General features: G+C 40.6%; 1 protein-coding gene across 2 annotated transcripts in view; it reads left to right on the top strand.

Moving 5' to 3' along the window:
• The window catches only part of XYLT1 (xylosyltransferase 1), a 175,188-nt gene that overhangs the window by 127,143 nt on the left and 31,554 nt on the right, over positions 1-16,491 (top strand). For both annotated transcript variants that reach the window (XM_050317853.1, XM_050317854.1), the window contains one exon: positions 6,861-6,941. In XM_050317853.1, coding sequence (XP_050173810.1) covers positions 6,861-6,941 — 81 coding nt within the window. The remainder of the gene's footprint in view (positions 1-6,860; positions 6,942-16,491) is intronic.

The raw sequence follows: 16,491 nt of genomic DNA, 5'->3' as shown, positions 1-16,491 counted from the left end.
AATATGACTGCACAAATTCCCTGTACTCCAGGCAGACAGACTGAAGTGGCAAACGTGGCAGCTCTCTCTCACAAATAGCTTTCACAAGCCCATGAACAGAAACTTGTGCTTATGAACATGCCATGCACCAATGCCAAGAGGAAATGTGCTGACTCAAGATTGGCACCTTAATTTAGGAGAGTGGCACTTGGGGACATGGCTTAGAGGTGGGCTTGGCAGTGCTGGATTTGATGATCCTAAAGGTCTTTTTCAAATTAAATGGTTCTGTGATTCCATGTTTGGAGAGGAGAGATAATGCCGAGTAAGCATGTGAGTCTGAGTCTTTGGGCTAATTATCAAAAAATGCTAAGTCTTTTAGATTAGACTGTAATTTGCAGAGTCTAAACCCCACATTGCTATATTTTCTCTTCACTAATCTGCATTATTTTAATTTCAAAATATGAATAATGAGAATGCCAACAAGGCTTGATAAACAGTTTTTGCCAGCACTGATAAAAATGAGCAATTTTTTCATACGTGCAGTTCAACTAAACTGACATCTCTTGTGAATGTGGGAGGAAAGGATTTTGCTTTACTACAATATATACCTTTAACAAGTTTTCTAGCCCTTATCTGAGTTAGTCATACATCTCTGCCTTTACTTCAAAATATTTGTTGGAAATAGGCAATTATGGGCCGTTCTAGCAAAGGCTATCTGTCAGGCACTCAAGTTCTGGACTAGCAAGATGAAAAAAATAAATGATGGTGGTGATGTGCTGATGATTCATATACTTAAATAGAAAATTGTTTAGCAAATCAGTGTAAAACATTTTCTTCCTTTCTATCAAAATACCTCTGAGTTGAGTGCATCAATACTGGGTTATTTTAAGTCATCCTGCGTGTAGGTGATTTTCTTTGATTATTTTCCTGTGTGTCAGGTCCTGTGCAGTTGCACGTTTCGAAGGTGCTTCAGAAGCTTTTGTTCTTTAAGTGTTTTTCAGTGCATTTGTTGTTGATAAGCATAGTAGCAATTGAATAAGATTTATGAAAGGAAAACTAATGTATTTCATAGTCTTATTGTAAAATACAGTAACTTGCTTTGTAACTTGGAACTTCCAGTTGTTTTAAAATAGTGAGGAAAAAAAAGAGCTGCATATGACACGGTATTACAGGGTAGCGTTTTTCGTATTTCTTTATTTTTTACTGCACCAGCAGGAATGCTCAGAAAATGTCATTGTCACAGGCAAATGAATTCTTAAGATCAATTCAAAGGTACTCCTGGGACTGAGGGGATTTTTAAAAAATGTTTTGTACACACCGGTGAATTAAGTGTTAAACCACTGGTGTGATATATCTGTGGTAGAGATGGACAATCTGAGTTACATCTGGATTTCCCTCGCTGGAAAATTCACCTTAATAAGTATACTTGTGTGCCTAATAGATCCAAGATTAGTTAAAGGACAACTCTCAGCTCTTAATCTTGTGTGTAATCATTGCACATGCTGCTTCCCAGCACATGGACATGTAGGCCCTTACCCATAAAGTAATTTATGAGAATACAGTGTGAAAGTTGCATCATTTCAGGAGAGCTCCAAGTGTGCTAGAGTTAAGCACATGCTGTTAAGTGCTTCACCAGATCAGAGGCACAGTGATTGCACTATTGTATGGTGTGTTTGATAAGGTCTTGGATATTTTAAATGCTTGTGTAGAAATTGCACTATAAAATAACTGGAAATTGAGTAGTTTACTTTTTGCCTAGTGAATATTTAAGGAAAGTCAAAAGCAACAAGTTACGAAGTTTTAATGAGTGCATGTGGTGAGTATTTTATTATCATAAAGCTGGAGGGTTTATTAGCTGATATAGGGCTAGAGTTTTTTATTAGCCAAGGGCTTTTCAGGGTTTCATGGGATATAGCTGAAAACATTCCAAACAAATGAATATTCTATTTTAAAGGAATAATGAGACATTGAGGATTTTTATAGACTCCAAAGTTTGCTAAACCAATATCTCTAATTAGATGGAGAAACTCTCTATAGAGGCTTTGCATCAGCGGCAGTACACATAGCAAATGTTTTAAGCATTTACATATCAAATACTGCTGGCAGCATTTTGGCAGCAGCCCAGAGCTGTAGATAGTTTTAATCACATTTGTTCATTAATCCTTGGTGGAATTCTCTTATATGGTCTCTTTAGGATTTTCATTTAAGCATGCTGCTGCTTCTCAGCAGTGGGCTTATTTATTTATTTTATAAATGCCATCTGAAGCCTTGAATTTACAGAAAATAGGTTGTGGAGTGGCTCAGGAAGCAGATGATGGAGTATATTCTTTTTCTCTCAGTACATCTCCTTTGTACTCAGGCATTTATGTACTCTCACTAGGAAGAGATTTATTCAGCACTGTGACATTTATAAAAGACTTTCACTCTTTTTTGACTGTGTTAGTTCTTTTCTTTTCCATAGGTTGAATTGGAAGCAGTAATTGAAAGTACAGCAAAGATGATTGTATTGCTAATAAAATGTCTTGAGAATCATACAACACTGGCAGAACTGCACTGAGAGTAGCTGCATCCCCTGTGATGACTGATCACTGCCTGGAGCATCCAAATGCAGAAAGCTGATGCTTTGAAATACACAGGTGCAACTTCCCAACCCAGATGGCAGCGCTGGTGTTGGAGCAGAACTCTAATCTCTCAAGTATTCCAGTGAGCTGAGCTGCTAAGGCAATAGTCTTCTTCCATTATCTTGTTCCTCGGTTAAACCTGACTTGAAAGACAAAACAAACCATTTAAGACAACACTGTTGGAAAAGCTGAGGTGTTAACAGTCACCTGGAGCCTTCCACGTGCAGTTGGCCTCTGAAATCATATCTGTTGTTCTCATCTTTATGGCACACTTTACGAATGACTGTTGTTATAGGGATCAGCTTTGCTGAGAAATGCCTGCCATGCTAATATTTGTTCTGTGATGGATAGCAAAGGCTAAATATAACCTTCCCTTTTCTTTGCATTTTTAGATGGCAGAGTTGGATTTTTTTTTCTTAGTACAGCCAGAGTAAGGCTGCTCTGAGCCTCCCCTTGCACTAAATTGCCTTTAGAGAGGGAGGAGGAGTTGGAAGCATCAGTGAGAGGGTCAGGCTGCACATCCAGGGCCTGAAAGCTGAATCCTGCAATGAGAGGGTTTTTTTCTGTATTGTTGTGGTGCATTTGTGCGGTTGATCATCTTGCTGTAAGTGTTCCCTTCAGGAAGAGGTCTATTGCTTTTTTCTGTTGAATCATTCTGCCGTTGTATCCTTTTGTTAAGATACCCATGCACACACGCTCTCCTGCCACAGGTGTCTTGGCAGCAATGGCATCTCCTAGTACTTTACAATACTCTGTTAATTAATATTAAATTAATAATTTATTGAAATCAGTAAGCTTAAACATAATTATGAAAATATATTGAAAAGAAGGTAGCAAAATTCAAGACACAACTCTTCCACTTCCAGGCTCTTGTGTGCACATAGCATGTTTAACCATGAAGTAATATCGTGCTTAACTTTGAATAGATCAGTTTGCCCCAAAATTCCAGTTTTCTCCTCTGGGGACCTTCTAGAAATAGTTTCTTGGCAAAGAGCTGCCACGGTTGCTGTGTGTCTGGACTCTGTAGGGCTGAACCCTGGGAAAGGAAACTGTGGAGATGAGTCAGGCGGGTAAGGAATAGCCGTCACTTCACTGGGACTATTCATGTGTCAGAACTCTAATTTTGACCCTAATCCTGAGCTGAGCCCCAGCCCAGGGGCTCAGCCGTGTCCCCAGGTTGAGCAGTGCTGTGGGTTGAGTCACTGGCAGCCCTGGAGCTGCTTTTGCAGCCTCTGGAGCCCCACTGCCTGCCCAGCCGAGTCCTCCCACCTTCTGGGCTCAGCCCTGCAGGGGCTTGGCTGAGTTTTGCTGGGTGGCATCTCAGCAGGTGGGCACAATGTGCTGCCCCTGTCACCTCTGTCCACCCTTGCTGCAGGAGAGGAGCTGTAGGACCTTAGTGAGGTGACCTCGGCACAGGTCTGGGAGAGATGGGCACCTCCATCCCAACTGGCAGACCTGCCCTTGCTTAACACCAGATCTACATCAGTGAAGTCAAACATGCTTTGTTGCCCCCTCAGTCTTCACTTGTCATCTTCTCATGGAAGCCCTCCTACACGTGCAAGCTTTCTCCACCCTTGGAGTTCACTGGAGGATTAGTTTCCCATTTCTCTCTGTGTGCTACAGACCTGACTCTCAGCCTCTCTACCCTCACACCATCCTCCCTCCGTGCTAATGATACAGGTAACTAATCCTTCTCCCTGGTGCCTCACCCTCTGAGGGAGTTTAATAATAAAAGGCAATAAAAGGGGAAGCTGTGTGGATGCATCTGTCAGCCCCAGCCTTGGGCACCACCTGAGGAAAGGCTTTCTTCTCAGCCTGTATCCGTGCTGTGTTACACACTGGGGAAACTGATAGGAGTGTCATATGTATATTAGTCTATTTTAATCAGTAGCAAGAACTACTCTCCCTATCCCCATGAAACTCTTATTTTCCTTCTTAGGAAGGTTATGTTGCACTTGTTACTTTCTGTTATACCGTGATAGTTAGTAAAAGATTTTATGCCAAATTTATGTTCAGTGAATTATCCCTGAAACTTGTGGAGCTATAGCAGAATTTAATTTGGCAGTGTGGAGTTGATGTTGCTCCCAGTGATGTCTTCAGCTGAAAATCTCAGCTTTCAATTGCCTTACTTAGAGAAAAATAGGCCCATGTCTCTAGTCATTCTCAGAAGGAGTGCCAGAGGCACTGCCATGGCACAGAGACTCCACTGCCGCTGTATATGAAGAAGTGTGGCAGCAGTCGGTGCCAGAGGCATTTAGGAAATCTACCCCTGAAGGCAAAGTTTTCTGAAAGGTGAGGAGTATTTTAACAAATATATTAACATCTATGGCACGCTCAGTACCTTTGATATTCTTTTTAATGTCTTGCAGTGGAGTAATTCAGAGGTGATGTGCAGCATCCTCCTGATACTGGGGGCAGAAGAAGCAGTTTGAATGAAAGCTTAATAGAAATTCAGTGTGCTGTCATGCTGAGCATGGAATTGGTTGACTGCATAAATCTAAATGTCAAATATCTATAAAGTTTTACCAAATGGAAATATGATGTTTTAGTACCATGTGGTCAACACATAAAAATAAGCACATTAATTGACAAGGAGTAAAACTCTGTATAAGTTCTATTAAAAAAAAAAAAAAACTCAAAGTAGGACCAAGATACCACCAATGTTTTCAATAAGAGGAAAATGTCAATTATGGATTACTTTGAGAGCTAAATATCATTTAGGCATTTAAAAGGATTATCTAAAAACTGAGAAGCATTGAGAAGTTTCTATGGCAGACCCAAGTCGCAGTACATTTGGTAGAGCACTGCTGAACAGCAAAATATAGCTTGGTGAGCAATCTAGAAATGATGATGTTTTATTGAGTGGTGTGGATTGTTACTTTGGTTGATTTGATTTTTATCCTGTAAGGAAATTAAAGCTCAAGCACTTCCAAAGTTGGTTATATTTCTAGAGATCATCTTTGCGTGCCAGCTTTTGCCCAGAAACTCATCCGAAGATGTCAGCCATTGAAACCATTTCATGTGGAAGCATTGCTAAGTAAATTCACTAAATGCCTATTCATCCCAGTAAGATGGAGAGTCACTGGAGCAGCAAATGTGAAAATCTGCACAGCTTACTACACAGAAAGCAGTTTTCTGAGGTTGCCAAATTGAGAGGCAGAGTCTGACCCTGGGAGGTATTACAGCTCACATGAGTGAGCATAGGAGGAGGGTCTCGGGCTCCTACAGCCTGGTCTGTCAAGCTGGTTGATAGATAATTCATTTGGTCTAGATAAAATCAATGAGACTATAAAAATAGTTTACTTGGCTGATAACATTTCCAAGTTGTTGGAGGCTGACCTGAGAAGTTAAATGCATTTTGTGCAGGATTTTGGTTTAACTTGGTTTTCTCTGCCTTATAATAATGAAATGTTTTCAAGATACAGTACTATTGACAACTGTTTTATCTTGAGTTTTTCTGCCATCAGCTTCATTACAGACCATTGCTTAAATGGTGTTGTACCTATAAGGTTGTGGTTTTGAATGCAACTCAAGAGATTAGGATCATTTTAATGTGATTTATTCAGTTTTCTTAAATATGCTGACCTAGATAAATAGAGAACATTTTTGCTCCATTGTTAAAGAAATAACAGACCACAAAAGCTGTCAAGCGTAAACACATTCTTGGACATGTCAGCTGAAATTTTGAAAATACTGGTGTCAGATTGCCTGTCATGCTAATTGGAATTAACCTCCTAAATTCCTTTGTTCCTATTAATTCTATTGGCATTTTGACATCAAAATTCTCTGCTTTGTGCATTCCAACCTTGGCCTCTTCTCTATTACAAGGATGAAAACAAATAAAATGCCAATAGATACTTAACCAAATTCCCTAGGAAATATCTAGCAAAGCGTGTAAAATGGGGCTATCAATGCAGTCATCTCACAGCTGGACTTCCATACTTAAAAAGTGTTGAGTAGTATTACTTAATACCTACTCTGTTACAGTGCTCAAAATACTTGCCAAGAGTTGATAAGAAATTTGTTAAGATGTAATAAAGTTGTGGTTCCTTCTAAGTACATTTTACTGAGTAGAGGGAGCAGCAGGATGGAAGTTTTAGCAGGTTTTAGCAAGTTTAGCAGCAGGATGGAAATGTTTTCAGAAACCACCTCCTTCAGTCTGCGGCTGGACCCCAAATGAGAACAACAAGTTTATAAATTGTTCCAGACATGGGGGTTTTCACAGTGTAATTTGTGCACCCTTTGTTCTTTCTCTTGCAGGACAAATGATCAGCTCGTAGCATTCCTGTCCAGATACCGCGATATGAACTTCTTGAAATCCCATGGGAGGGACAATGCAAGGTATGCTGGCCCTTCCTTCACCTTATTTTAACCATAACACTCAGGATTTTTGCACAGTGATGGTTTTCCAGTGTTACCCAAGTGAAGAAATCCCTGGTCCAAGCGAATGAGGAGGAAACCCTCTTCTGAGGACAGGTTTTTATCGATCCACAATAACTCCTTCCCAGAGTCAGTTTGTAAATATGCTTTTATGGGGAGAGTGATGCTTGTGTTGTCCTTGGGGCTTGGCACAGATTGATGTTTTGTGAGCTAGCAGTCGTTGCCTGCACAGCAGCACTGCCCAGTTGGTCCCAGTCACCCTGGTGACCAAGACCTGTGCTAGCTGGGGTCTGCAGCAAAGCCTTGTGCAAGCAGAGCCCCAGCTGTGGGAACCTGTAGCAGCCTGCACATACTGGTAAGAGTGAGGATGGTGACTGGAGCATATCACACTCTACTAAAGTTTTGAGATCCTTGAATTAAACTCCATCTTCATCCACTCCTGAACAAGTCTCAGGGAGAAGAGAGTGTGCTGTGTTTTCTCACTGACCATTGTGGTTTGAGGGAGCAGCAGTGACCAAACACCATGTTCCAAAGATTTAAACAACCTGTGCAGATCAAAGAATTTTCCTATCTGTCTGCAGTGGTCCTCTTTTCCTATTTATTGATAGTTTTGCTTTTCCTCTGTATTGCTAGTTCTGTACCTGTGCCAGCAGTTTTGTAACAGTTCTAGCAGCTACATATGCTGAGTCCCAGTGGCTTTGCGTCTAAAAATATTGTTTTATTCTGCTTGGGTCACCAGGTCTTGCCTTTATCCTATAAAATGTCAAGTGTGCTATAAGGCTGGGTTTAGTTAGAGGACACAGATAATGTGACACACCAAGTCTCATGTTCAGCACAGTGGGTGGGCAGAACAATGCACAGGTCTCTCTCCTTCATGGCTGTTCTTGCTCTTGTCACCAGATTTATCAATTCTGTCATGTTGCTGTTTAAATTAAGTCTTCACGAGCATTCATCTTGTGCAGTCAGAAATTCTATAGCAGGTAGTAAAAAATAATACTGTGAGGAATAATATTTAAATCCAAGTCAACAGTTTTCACAGGAGAGTCCCTTGTTGGGGAAATGCAGAGTGTCAGAGTGGTTGGCAGACTCAGCTCTATCTGGCAATAGTGATGGACAGCAGAGTTAGCTTAGAAAAGGGGAGGGAAAGAGCCAGGGAAAGCAGTCAGTCTCTGCCTCCTTGCTCCTCTGGTGCACCTGAGTCTTCTCAAATTCCCTGAACTGGCTAAGGAAAATAGCTAATGAATTATGACATGCCGGCATTAAACTGGTTTAAATATGCCAACTTCAGCTGGATCAGAACTATTTAGATCAATTAAACACACTAATCTGATGTTAATTTAATAATAAAATGAGCTAATGTGCCACTTGTCCTCCCCTCACAGGAATAACAACCCACTTAGTAGTTCAATGGTTCTCTTTGTATAACAACCAAATACCTTTAAACCTATTGCAACAAGTCACCATGTGTTTTTTTTCTTCTGTATTTCTACCATAAATTCCCTGTGCATCAAGGAACATGATTTGAACTGCAGATTTGCCGACCCTGTCTGCTATGGTTGTCTAGTCCCTGAGTCCCCTAAGCGCTCCCACTGCTGACCACTGGATGAATAGATCCTTTCACATCGCCCCTTGGCTTCTCCCCAGTTTTTCTATCAGAGAGATAGAGTGGCTCCCCTTCTCCTGCAAAGCCCAGGCAGCTGTAGAGACACAGTCAAAACAGCAGCTGTGAATCTTCTGAGTAATGCTAGTGTTTGGTTAAAATTCCATTGTTTCCAAAAGCTGATCAATGAGCAGTTACCCCCTGTTTGTATTGTGGGTGAATTTCCAGCTCTACATCTACCTGTTGAGAGAGAAATTCTATCTGAAATGAAGATCTCTAGCCTGATATTTCATTTTTAGTGTTTCATTAACTTAGTCTTGTCTAAACTGGTAAGTGTACCCTCTGCTCTGTCCATTTGACACACAGCTCCCAACTGACTTTGGTTGTATGCCCAAGGGGTGTAAGTTGTCGTCATTCCAGCGAGGGTTATCCCTGTTGGAATGAAGAAGTCCTCTGGGCTGAAATACCTGCACAGGCAGGTGTGAGGAGAGCAAAGGCCCATCCAGGGTGTCACCCATGTCTGGCTGCCTACAGCCCATGTCCCCAGAGGAGCAGGAGGGATGGGTAGTGGTGCTGCCTTACAATATTCTCCCAGCCTCTTGTGACCTTTGCCTGGGGAATTTCCACAGCCAAACTTGGTGACTTGCTCATTTAAGAGTAAGGATGACTATTTTTTTCTATTCATTTTTCCAGTTACTTTTTAAATTTTGCTCTGTGCTCGGTCATCTCACAGCCCAGGGGAAAAGAAATACCCCATGAGGCAAATGATAAGGCCAAGAACTTAGTAAGGTCTAGAAGAGAAGCAACAGCCTCGAGGTTTGGCAACAAAAAATAATAAATAAAAAAAAAAGACCAGCTTTTGGAAAGGATTTAGAACACAGACCAGTTTTCATGTTATTAGGCAATAGCAAAAGCTCCTTTGGGATATCCTATCTCAAAACAGACTGGAGCAGAATTTTTTATTTAAACCAGCTAATTAAAGCCATGATAAGGGAGAGGGCACTGGACTATACTGACTGCTCCCCCATGTACAATAATGATTTGGCTTGTCCAAGGTGTTTTTGTCAAAACATGTGAACTAATAATACAGAAGCTCAGCATCTAAATATCGTGGAAAGCAATGTATAAGCCCTGCTGGTAATTTTAATTTTAATTTGTGAATGAATAATGGCTCCTAGGCAATAAGCTTTTCAATTGCCTAAGTCTGCTTTTTAAACAACTGGAAACTCTGAGTTTTAAGTCATCATAGTCTTTGGATCATATAATGGAGAGAGAAAGATTGGAAGTGCCATCTTAAAACTGAAATGCTTATACAACTCGATTACAATGTACTTTGTATTCAAGCCATGTTCACAATCAGTACATGTTTTACTGCCAAATAAGGAGAAAAGCCAGGCTCCCCTTTATAGAGTGAAGTTTTCTTTTAGTTATGCCAAAGTCATTAGGAAGTGCATCGCTCTGATTTTCCTTTAGTGGCTTCACTAAAGGGAATGGACATGAAAATGGCTCCTACACTCAGCTGGAGAAGTGTTATTTCCTGAGAGTGGTGGACCTATGAGATGAAATTGCATACAGTGGCTGGAGTTGTTACATAGTACTTATTGGGCAACACTTACATTTTCTCCTCTTTTCAGTGTCTCAGACTAATAAAAGCAAGTGAATAACCTGGTAGGTGTATAAGCTATTGCAGTTTGGAATATGCAGAAGATTTTTATTTTTTTTGACGGGAGCAGCACCTGGCTGATGTATTATAAAATATAAAGACAGTCAAATGTGACATCTTCGATGACAGGCAGGAAAAAAGGTTTTTTTATAGAAATCTTACCACAGTAATCATTTGGGAAACAGTGTAAACATGCTGTGAAGGCTGGATGCTGTTAGATCTTAGAGGAATCCTGAGCTCATAGGCAAAATACAAACAGCTAAAGAAAAGGCCATTAAAAGCTTTTTATGTATCTGAGTTCTTTTCTTGTGCTGGTTTTTTCTCCTCATTAATGCTATTCTTTGCAGTTGTGTTGTCTCCTTTCTCACTCCTGTGTTCCAGATAATTTTATGAGTATTGGTGAACTCTACTAAAGGGCATCCCAATGCCATCCCAGTTCTCAGAGGCTGGAGAGACCTTAACTACCAAAGGGCCGGACCACTTTCCCAAACTCTCCACCTGGTTCAACCCAGTTCTGCTGATAAATACCTGTTTAACCAACCTTTCAGACACACCTTTTTTCCCCAATGGCACACACTGTTTGTTGGTGTTCTGTACACTGGGTTGATGGTGAGTTGGTGGTTGGTTAGAAAATGAATCACACAGTAATTGCTGTTGTGTGTTGCATTGATGAATTGCCAAGTAAGTACCCAAATAATAGGGAAAAAGATTGAGTAATTATCCCTGGTGTTGGAATAGTTTAACCACTTAGGTTCTAGCAGCATTTACGCTGCTGCTCATGTGAAATATTTGGTGGTTCATTTGGCACAAATTACCCTCAGCCATACTTTTTTTTTTTGCTAATTTTTTTAAAACACTTTGAGCACATGGACTGAGATCTATTTTTTGCTTGGAAGTAGTTCAGCCCAACAGTTGCATGAGAAATGTAGCGACTGAAATAGCAACATGCATCTTCTCTGCAAAGAGACTGCACTTAAAAAATTTAGACATTACAGCTAACTTTGAAATGTCCCTCAGTGCTTTATGATAAGCATTAAGGGAGCCATAAAGCCTTTACTGCTTCGGCTTGTCAATTTGCTTCCTTGTAGGCCTTTTACTTCTGCTCAGTTTTGGAAAACAGTGCTCTAGGTTGTCAGTGCAAAGAAAAACAAAACCAGCCATATGTCTTGATGTGGGACTAAGCAGGATGTTCTTTGTTCTTAGAGTATCCAAGCAAGATCATCCACTAGTTCAGGAAGGTGCAGTAAGTGAGAAGGTTTGAAGTGACCATGCTTTATGGGGCTGGAACAGAATTAGGAAGAAAATTGAGGTACTGATAAAGCAATCAGAAATCTTATTGTTATCTAGGGACGTTGAGCTGCACAGTTTATTTTCAGCTGTATGAATGCTAACTTTTGTACCCTGTCATCTGAGGTCCTGAGACTTCATGAGATGATTGTGGCAGGGAACATCCTTTTAGGCTGGAACAGATGTTGTTCGCCCTCATGTACCCACAGGTCAGAAGGCTGATTTGGTACCTTGAAATCTGTACAGAAGAGACTCCCACTTGCTCTCAACCATTTGGAAATCTGGAATATTTGAAACCCCATTTCCTTTTCCTTCTTCAGTGTCCATCATGCAGATCCTGAGATGTTAAGCACAGCAGAACCCTTGGTGAGATGCTGTTGTGGTGGCCACCCAGGTGTCCCTTTGCAGTGCCTGTGGGTGCTGCACCAGCTGGGATCTGCAGGATCTGCTGGCCCTGGTGGAAGCAGTAGCCTGTGCTGTAGTTGCTGCAGCAGCAGCATCACACAGGTGAGATGGCTTCAAGCTCAGCCACTCAGGCCCAGCAGTGTTCCCAGGTCAGAGACTGCTCAGTCGTGAGGGTTTTGCAAAGAAGAGGAGGTGAGGGGACAAGAAATCTTTTAGAGAAGACATTTATTGGAGGCAAACAGATGGCAAAATGTCAGGTTTCATATCATTCAGTCTGTCTGTGGTGAGTTCACGCTACATCTCTGAATATTATCATGTACAGTTTTGCTTATTTCATATAAAAAGAAACAGGATCACTTGAGTTGTGGCCTCCCTGATGGTGAGAGGAAGCCATTTAATTTTTGTCCTTGTAAAAGCTGTTTCAGTGTTGCTTAAAAGATACCATGTAAGTGAAGGGTAGAGGAAAGAAACCAATAGGAAAATCTTTATGCTCACAAGGAAATGCATGGAACTGTTGTCAAAACAAGACCATTCCTAGTAGAGTCATTACTGCAACAAAATAGACTCTCTCCAAGTTTCCTATAACCAAAACAATTTCAGAGGTTTTTTTTATTTTGCTCTTTGACCCGCAACATTGAAATATTGAGAGACACTGAGGCTTTTTAAGACTTCCTCTCAAAGAGAGATTTCTCTTTTGAAAGAGAGAAGATGGAAAGCACGATTTTTCAAAGTCAGGGAAAGTTAATGTTTAGGAAAAGGTGGACAAGAAGAAAGAATCATGAGAAATTTCTTTTTAAACATAATGCAAAGATGTGATAGGACTAAAACATTAAATGGTTATTCTGAGAAAATTATATTTGAAAGAAGCAGAAACAAGTTATGTAGAATATGAGGCACCTGTTGTAAAGCTTGAAAAATGTGAATATGTCCATACAGAGATGGAATAATGACCAGATAAAATGTGTATGTTAATCGTCTCTCAGCAGCATATTGTGGAATCCCGTAAATGCCATGGCTGTTTGGCTTCTATAAGGATGCCATTCATTGAGAAGGACCGCACTGAATATAGTATTTCAAGGCGGACTTGTAACTTGAAAGAGACATTCAGAATACTGTATCATTTTTGCTGCACTGTAAATGACCTTAACCTTATGTCCAGTGTATGTGACAGCAGTTGTCTGCTCCAGATTTACTTGCACACTGAACATAAAAGTGTTTAACCTGTCAAAAAATCCTTCCCGTAGAGCTCCTTGTTCTCATGACTTGCAGCCCTGCTCCCTGAGACCCACACAAATTGCAGGAACAAACGTCACAAACTGCATCTCTCAGCACTGGATTACTTTTCATGGCTGTGTCACCTGTGTTTTCTGCTGTGAAGTCAGTCCCTGTCCTGCTGAGGTCAGAGCCCACGCTGTCCTTGCCAAGGGGCAGCCGGTGATCCCACGGTGCAGGGTTGGCCCCCTCCATTCACACGCATGCTCTGCTGTTCCACGGGGTCTGGTGCCCTCCTCTGTTGTAGGACATGCAGAGATACAGATGACAAGCACTAATCACATTTTAAAACTAAGATTTCCCTCTGTTTGTTGTTGACTTCTGAGTATTTAGCACAGTGGGCAAAGCTACTAAAAGTGTTTCAGTTTGTGTGCTTACTTAGGGCTTTGGCTTTAGCTCCTCAAATAAGCCCAATCATGAAATAAGACCAATCTCAGCACAGCAAATCCAGTCAAGAGAGAAATTCTTTCTGACATTATTGATGTTTGTTTCTGCATTGGCATTAAAGCTTAGGGAGATTGTTGGGAGAGTATTGTGTTTATAATATTTTCTTCTGAGTAAGGGAATTAAAGAAAGATAAGAAGAATTATGCTTTTGACCTCGTAACATTTGCATTTAGGATGCCGCAGTTTCAACACGTTGAAAAGCAAATTAAAATTATTATTTCTCTTTCTCTTTTCTTCCATCATTTCTGTCTGTACTGAGAGTTATTTTCATGGCCTTTTGGAACAGCAGGAATTGTGTGTTCTGTGCTGTCCACATGCTGCCTGTCATACCAGGCGGAAATCTTCCTCATCTTGACAGACTAAGTAGGTGCTACTTCATTTTGACACTGTTCCCCTTTTCAAGCTTCAGCTCCATTTTGGGAGTGGGGGTGAGCCCTGGAGGCTTTCAGCATGACAGGAAGAGGTCTTGGGAAACATACTGCAAGGTCATATCATTAGAAAAACAAATTATTAGCTGATACTATACAGATGTGTTTAAATAGCCAATTGCTAATTATTTCAGAGGTTATAAATATTGTTTAACCCTTGAAATAGAGTTACTCTATTTGGAAATGGGATGAAATAGAGAGAGCCTGTGTTGCAATCAGCTGGAAATCCTTTGCATACTCAGTAGAGGCCAGGATTTCTGGCCTGAGCAGGCAGGGAACGATACTGCTCTGCACAGGTTTGGGTTTTATGAACTTGCTTATTACAAAGAATTTTTCAGTGACTGGTTTATGGAGATATATGGTAGCCTAGAGGTTACTCACAAATTACTTGTTGCAACTGCTATGCTCAAGATTGTCAAATTATTGTTCTGTGTTTTCTAGTTGGTCACCTAAATTGCAAGTTACCCCTTTTATGCTTCCCAACTGATTGACTCCGATTAAGTGTTTCCAGGGTGGCTGTGCAAACACTGCTGGCAAGTGACTCTCATATTTCTCATCTGTAAAAATATTTACTTGACTTTTCCCATCGAAATGGACTGTTGTCTTCAGATTTTTGTCTAAAGAGAGTTAAAAGAGGAGCTGATAAAGTCAAAGCAATGTGCAGAGTTTGTCCACATACCTTAAGGGAAACATGAACATGCTGCTAGTGGAGCTCCAAGCTCTACAGATTCTTGCTTTGACACTGACTTTTGACTTGTGATGAATTGTTTCTCTTTTATTTATAGCTCTTATTCTTAAATCGTGGGTAGTGATGATGAGGTCCTGAGTGCACCTGGTTAACAGTGAAATGTCGATAGGTGGTTTTCTAGGAAAGAGGCCAGAAACAGGAAACATTTAGGAAGAAACCTCTTCACCTTACAAAATACATTCTTTCCAGATGAAAACCTTTTAGTGATAAAGTTACTGATAAGTAACATTTAGCAGTCTGATGGTATCTGATGTTTTAGAAAGTTTTATGCATTCATAGACTTCAGAAAAGAGAAAACAGCAAACTCTCTGACTTACATACTGCATAAGTACGAGCATTCAGGAGCAGGGATCTCTCCCAAGTTGCTGTGGCATGCACTGTCACTTGGAGAAGACTATCCAAAAGGATGATAGTTGATTGGGATATTTTTTGCTGATATTAAGTTATTGGGCAATAGTATTAGTAGTTAAAAACGTATCATAAGAGCTGAGCTATTTGTTTGTATTCATGTTGTAAGAGTGTGTGCTAAATAACTCACTAATGCTTTTTGTGTTATACAATCCTAGAATCTCATCTGAATTGCAATTATAAATAATTAAATAAACTACAAAGTAAGAGGAGTTCCCCGAGCTGGATTGCAATCATGAGCTGTCTGGACTGACATCTCTACTCAGTGTGACAGACCACGTGCTGCAGGCAGTAGGGTTTTTTTAACAAAGTATAAAAATAACCATCTGGAGCAGTGTAAACCCCGAGGCTGCATCCACACATAGTCAGGGCACAAACGACACCTTTCACACGTGTCAGTGCCTGATTGCTGAGCTCAGGTGGCAACATGCATTCACAACATCCTATGGCCTGCTTTTTCCTAACCCCAGTTTTATTTTAATCTTGTTTTCTCTTGGCTGACTCTCTTATCATCATTATTTTCCTCCTGTATTTTGTTTTAGATTAGGAGATAGGTCAAGTCTCTTCATCTGATGATAATCTCTGTTGTATTTGGCCAACCATACCTTGGTGCAATTGGATGTCATTGTCCTGGCCAGTACATTTGTGGTTGGCAGAGATCTGCTGGTCTTACCTGAAGTTCAGGGTGACAGGAAGAAGCACTTGGATTTTTTTCACATTGACTAAGATTATTGAAATGCTATTACTAAACCACTTTTTTTCTACTTTTCATTTGTCCTGTAAAACCCAACAGAGGAAGACAAGGGGGAAAAAACACACCTATTTGCATTTCATTTCTCTCTCCAAAGCTTGAAATGCTTTCATAAACATACTGGTTTGGTATTCCACTGAGCATAACCAGAAACTAATGAAATACATCATTAGACTAGAAACAAATCAGTAGGGTCATGCTTTTGCCCTCCATCTTCCTATCTGTCTTTTCAGAGGTGTCTGCAAGCATTCTTGAATGGCTAGTTAAGAATCTTTATGAACTATTTGTAGCATTTGAGAGTTTTTCATATCTTGAAAAGGCCTGTGTGGCATACAAATGGCCCCTTTCCCTTTCCCTCCAGCAATATCCACTATGCTTAGAGTAAGTTCTTGCCTGCCTGAGTGCCAAAATTGCTATTGCTGGAGTAGCTAAGGAGCATCAGTCATCCCAGAAGAAAGCCTGGAGGGAAAAAAAAAAAAAAGAAGCCTTATCCACCTTTTCCA

This window comes from Myiozetetes cayanensis, unplaced genomic scaffold, assembly GCF_022539395.1.
Source record: "Myiozetetes cayanensis isolate MyiCay16 unplaced genomic scaffold, myiCay2020 scf20-37, whole genome shotgun sequence".
Lineage (NCBI taxonomy): Eukaryota > Metazoa > Chordata > Aves > Passeriformes > Tyrannidae > Myiozetetes > Myiozetetes cayanensis.
The sequence above is the reverse complement of the archived record's forward strand: the minus strand, read 5'-3'. Positions and strand labels throughout refer to the sequence as shown.